Source organism: Herpailurus yagouaroundi, unplaced genomic scaffold (genome assembly GCF_014898765.1).
Source record: "Herpailurus yagouaroundi ecotype Mexico unplaced genomic scaffold, PumYag 139, whole genome shotgun sequence".
Lineage (NCBI taxonomy): Eukaryota > Metazoa > Chordata > Mammalia > Carnivora > Felidae > Herpailurus > Herpailurus yagouaroundi.
Genome location: NW_024412394.1, coordinates 49,384,746 through 49,390,745, shown reverse-complemented (window position 1 = coordinate 49,390,745; position 6,000 = coordinate 49,384,746). Strand labels below are relative to the sequence as shown.

The following is a 6,000-nucleotide window of genomic DNA, read 5'->3' as shown; positions in this document are numbered from 1 at the left end:
AAAAAAAAAAAAAAAAAAAAAAACGTTGAAAAAAAAAGCAACTCTTGACCGAGAATGGATATAGGGCAATTTCACTGCATTCCAGGTGTCCTGCTTATGAGTGTTCAGGAGATCCCCACAGACCTCAGCAGTCACCTTCTCTCCTTAACTGGTCGGGATTTCTCAATTGACAAGTAATCATGTAATCTTGTGATAGTCTTTCCATTTGTTGACTGATGTTGTTACATAGTAATCAACTTTCCATTGTCAAGGTATATCTACAAAGCTAAACTGTAGGTTTCTTAAGCACAGGGCCTAGTCTTGTACTTACCAATATTCCTCATAGCACTTGGGTGGAATCCCAGCTCTGTGACCTTGAACAAATTCCTTCACCTCTCTGCTTCTCAGTTTCCTTGTCTACAAAATAGAGGCAGCCATGCCTGCCTTGCAGGGCATTATGAGAACCCTAGCCTGCTGCTGGACACTAGGAGGTACTTGGTGCATGGTAACTCTGACTCACTAGACAAAGCCTTGCACACAGAAGCTGAGTAAAATTCAGCAAAATTGAATATGACAAAGCAAGATTTAAACTTGTGGGGGAGGAGCTAGTTACAGACTCTTGAAATTTCATGCTGAGGACACCATTTCCTCTGACCTTGAACTTAAATGACAGTTTACAATCCTGTTTTCAATCATGACCTTTTGTGACTGTATGATGATCATTTCAAGCTCATCATGTCTCCTGAGACCAAAAGGATCAGCCATCTGATTTGGGATGTGGAGACTGTTCATTGGCATCCTCAGTCCCATGCATACATTTAAGCATCAGCTTGTCCCTGCATGGAGAGTCTTTCTCCAGCTCCTTGTAGCCATGTGGCAGGTGGTGATACCGGGACTCATCTAATGATCCCCAGGGGTGTTCCTGGTTTCTCTAGGAATTGTCTTTAAAAGCATCCATCGTGGGGGACAGTGGCAGGACTTACTGAAACCAATGGCATGAAAATAAAAAAGAAATGGCAATAAGGGAGAAGGACTATATAAAAAATATAAATGATACTGATGTGAGTTTCCCTATTTTCCATATTCTGAGCACATCTACCAAAACTTGAGATGTGTATTATCCATTCAGCAACTGGCACATTCCCTGGGAGCAGAGCAGAAAATGCTGCCTTATGAAGGGGTCAACTCTGCCTTGATCATGCCATTCTTCTCTTTTTGGTGAAGTCCTGTTACAGTGAAGAAATGGGTCATGTGACATTCATCGCCTCCTTTGGTTACTTTTAAATATGTTCTTCCTTGCCTTGCACTCCCTTTGAAAGGTTCCTGGAGGAAATATAGTAGGTACGTTTGCTGAGTCTATTACCATGTCAGCTTAGTAGGACACAAAGGTAGGTCAGAGAAGCTCCTTCTTAATAGTAGTACTAGGAGATAGGACAAATAAGGACTGTTGCCTACCTTTGATCGGCTGGTTGGTGTGGTTTATTGGTTCACACAGTGTCTTGCTCCAAAAGTAATTTGAGACAACACTCAGCACACAGTCTGCGCTCTTACCTTCTGTACCTGTAATTGTATGTTAGGGGCCCAGCTAGACTTATGACATTCCAGTAATATACAAGCTTTTACCAGGTGTTTACTATGTTAGACACCCTAATTAGATGCAGAGTTATTAAGAGAAATGAAGCAATCCCTGATCTGAAGGAGCTTGCTGTCTTATGGTAGAAACAGACCCAATAAAGTATAATAAAAGTGAGATGGCAATGATTGTCCTTGTGGAACTATAATGTGGGTCTAGCGGTCATGTGTTGTTGTTGCTGTTGTTGTTGTTGTTGTGTGTGTGTGTGTGTGTGTGTGTGTATTCACCAAATATCTTGGACTCATCTGACAGATTTTTTTTTAATTTGGAATTTTATTTCAAGTCCTTCAAAACTATTAATAATTAAGTTCTCGGGGTGCCTGGGTGGCTCAGTTTGTTAAGCATCCAACTTTGGCTCAGGTCATAATCTCAGGATTCGTGAGTTGGAGCCCCACGTCAGTCTCTGTGCTGACAGCTGGAGCCTGAAGTCTGCTTCAGATTCTGTGTCTTCCTCCCTCTCTCTGCCTCTCTCCTCCTCGCATTCTGTCTCCCTCTCTCTCTTAAAAATAAATATTAAAAAAAATTTTTAATAAAAAAATTAAATCCCATTCAGTTATATATCTAAGAAATTTCCCTTACTGGAAAGAATGCAGCATATAAAAATCAGTGCTGCCCTGGACAACCCAGGACATCTCCTCACTCTGGCAATGGGGCTGAGAGGCTCATATCACTTGTTCTAAGACGTTGGAGATTGCTCCCAGAGAAGCTGATGTCCAAGTTGAATATTGAACAAGGGATTGAGTCCTCACCAGAGTTTTGGCTCTGTGTGCTGCAGTGAGTTCAGTACACGTGGAAGTCAGCTACAGAACTTGCCAATTCAACTTGCTCTGCACTTATTCCCTTAGCAGACATCTTTCAATCACTGTTACTACAGCTTCCAGCAAGGACCCCATGATTACTGTGTCCATTTGACTTGTACACATGATCCGTAGACCTGCCTCTCCTTGCTGTGGGGTCAGCAGCACTTGCAGGAACCTAGAAGATGCATGTAGGTTTGGCATGTAGGGTGAGAAAGCCTTCCCTGAACACCAGCGAGTTTGACCCACTTCCATCTGAAAAAACAGGTTGCCTTAGGCCATGCGTTTCTAATTGTTGAAGTCAATCTCTGTGATGGGTGTGTGTACATACGCAAAACTGTGCGTAAATAGCACATTTTCAATCTATAAAATGTAAAGAAATGAGGAGCACCTGACAGTAGGCTGAGCCTCTGAAGATGTGTCGGGAAAGAAGACAGCTGCATGGCAAAGCGGCTGCTTATGATTAGGAAAGGAATAGCCCATGTCCTGGGCCACTCAGCAAACTTCAACCATATAAATGACAGCTGATTTGTTTAGCTCTGTAACTCCCATTCTTTATGGGCCAGGAGTTGAGTTCTTGTTGAGAACACCACTTCAGATTGTCATTGTCTCTGGTATCATTGCAAGATCAGGTATGACATGATGACTGAAAAGTCCCAGCCAGAAACCGTGATGAATGAGAAAGACAGAAATTGCTTTAATGCCACTTTGTAACTTTTTAAGTGAGGGAACACTGTTCTTCACCCCCTGTAGACTTTCGGTTTTTAACAGGCCATATTGCCAGTTTTGTAGTTGACAAGGAAAGTCTGTTGCTCTCTTTGGCTCAAGTGATCAGCAAGTGTCACAGCACTCCTTATGTAGAATGGCTCTCCACAGCACTGACAGGGAGGGAAATTAATAGGCTTCCCATTGTTACCGTGCATTTTTGCCAGGATATTTCATTAGTGTAAACACTGAACCCCTTGTCATCTTGTTTAGCCACTTGACCCTGGTGATTTTCAATTCTGTGTGCCAGGTGATGAAGTGGAGCCCAGGCGTGCACGAGACAGGCACTAATTATTGGAAGCAGAATCACTGCTGACCCAGTACGAGATTAACTGCTCCTTTGCAGTCTTTATTCTGGGACATTAGCACTGTCTGGTTATCTTGCTTCAGTTGAGGGATTCGGGACAATAGCGGTGCTGATGGTAACGTCGGCAATTTCCCTGTTTGTTTTGCAGGTCACGGCCAGGGGCTTCGGGCCGCTGTTACAGTTTGCCTACACCGCCAAGCTATTACTCAGCAGAGAAAACATCCGCGAGGTCATCCGCTGCGCCGAGTTCCTGCGCATGCATAACCTGGAGGACTCCTGCTTCAGCTTCCTGCAGACCCAGCTCCTGAACAGCGAGGATGGCCTGTTCGTGTGCCGAAAGGACGCTGCGTGCCCCCGCGCGCACGAGGACCGTGAGAACTCCGCGGGGGAGGAGGAGGAGGAAGAGGAGGAGACGATGGACTCGGACACGGCCAAGGTGGCTTGCCCCAGGGACCAGATGCTTCCAGACCCCATCAGCTTTGAGGCCGCTGCCATCCCAGTAGCAGAGAAGGAAGAAGCTTTGCTGCCCGAGTCCGATGTGCCGCCCGACAGCAAGGAGAGCTCCGAGAAGGACGCGTTAAGGCAGTACCCCAGATACAAGAAATACCAGCTTGCATGTACCAAGAATGTCTATAATGCATCATCACACAGTACCTCAGGTTTTGCAAGCACATTCAGTGAAGATAACTCTGGCAACAGCCTCAAGCCGGGGCTTGCCATGGGGCAGATTAAAAGTGAGCCGCCCAGTGAAGAGAACGAGGAAGAGAGCATCGCGCTCTGCCTGTCCGGAGATGAGCCTGACATCAAGGACAGAGCGGGGGACGTCGAAATGGACCGGAAACAGCCCAGCCCTGCCCCCGCCCCCGCCCCCCCTGCCGGGGCCACCTGCCTGGAGAGATCCGGGAGTGTGTCCTCCCCCTCCTGCTTAAGGTCTCTGTTCATAACAAAAAGTGTGGAGTTGTCTGGCCTGCCCGGTACCTCTCAGCAGCACTTTGCCAGGAGTTCAGCGTGCCCTTTTGACAAGGGGATCACTCAGGGTGACCTTAAAACTGACTACACCCCTTTCCCGGGGAGTTACGGACAGCCCCACCTGGGCCAGAAGGACGTGTCCAACTTCACCATGGGGTCGCCCCTCAAGGGGCCTGGGTTGGAGGCTCTCTGTAAACAGGAAGGAGAGCTGGACCGGAGAAGTGTGATCTTCTCCTCGAGCGCTTGTGACCAAGTGAGCACTGCGGTGCATTCATATTCTGGGGTAAGCAGTTTGGACAAAGACCTCTCTGAGCCGGTGCCAAAGGGTCTGTGGGTGGGGGCTGGCCAGTCCCTCCCCAGCTCACAGGCCTACTCCCACGGTGGGCTGATGGCTGACCATTTGCCAGGAAGGATACGGCCCAACACTAGCTGCCCGGTGCCAATCAAAGTCTGCCCTCGCTCGCCCCCCTTGGAGACCAGGACCAGGACCTCCAGCTCGTGCTCTTCCTATTCCTACGCAGAGGACGGGAGTGGGGGCTCACCCTGCAGCCTCCCTCTCTGTGAGTTCTCCTCCTCGCCCTGTTCCCAGGGAGCCAGATTCCTTGCCACAGAACATCAGGAACCAGGCCTGATGGGAGATGGAATGTACAACCAAGTCCGACCCCAAATTAAATGTGAGCAGTCTTATGGAACCAACTCCAGCGACGAATCCGGATCGTTCTCGGAAGCAGACAGTGAGTCGTGTCCTGTGCAGGACAGGGGCCAGGAGGTAGGGAACCCGCATAAATTCAAGCATGTGGTCCACTCTTGCGGTCCTTTACCTGGACTCTACCTGCTGCCCCACCACTCCCAGATTAAAGGTCCCAGTAAAGGGACTGCCTCCCCCATCCACAGAGGCAGGATGCTTCAGAGTCATTCCAAATTCACCACTTTTGTCCTAGAAGGCACTTGAAATTTGATGTAGATCTCAGTACTCAACAAACAGAGGCAAGCTGCTCAGAAAAAAAAAAAAAAAATGTTAAGTATAATGCATGAAAGCTTGAGATATTCAGATCTCCCCCTTCCACCTCCCTTTCTCCTTCTCCATCTGCTTTGAAAGGATACCCTAGTCCTCAGCCTCATCTTCGTCCTGCACCCCATCAGTGTGAAAGAAAATATAGAATCGCTTTCAAAACTGACTGCTTGACACTAGACAGACCCTCAGTAACAGGTGCTCTCCCGGCACCCTTTAAGTTTTCCTTGTCAACAGGAGACCCTGGGACCATCCCTTGTCCACTGGTGAGCAGCGGACAGCTCACCATCCATCCTGGTCCCAGGGTCACCGCAGAAGCACCCTAGTCAGTCACACATAACTGAGTAACATACCCTTTCCCAAACTCCCCACAAATGACGAGAAGTCATATTGAGGAGTAGTGGAGTTGAGGACCCGTCTCTTCCCACCCGGAAAGCAGAGTGCTTCATAGATAAAAATTCCCAAGGCTCCATCCGTCTTACCAATGCTGGGGGATGGAGCAGGAACAACACCAGCCACATCGTAGGCAAGACTCACG

The 6,000-nt window shown here is 47.9% G+C and overlaps 1 protein-coding gene across 4 annotated transcripts in view; it reads left to right on the top strand.

The window, feature by feature from the left end:
* The window catches only part of BACH2 (BACH transcriptional regulator 2), a 356,919-nt gene that overhangs the window by 331,778 nt on the left and 19,141 nt on the right, over positions 1-6,000 (top strand). For all 4 annotated transcript variants that reach the window (XM_040474177.1, XM_040474178.1, XM_040474176.1 and 1 more), the window contains one exon: positions 3,630-5,219. In XM_040474177.1, the coding sequence (XP_040330111.1) occupies positions 3,630-5,219 (1,590 nt within the window). The remainder of the gene's footprint in view (positions 1-3,629; positions 5,220-6,000) is intronic.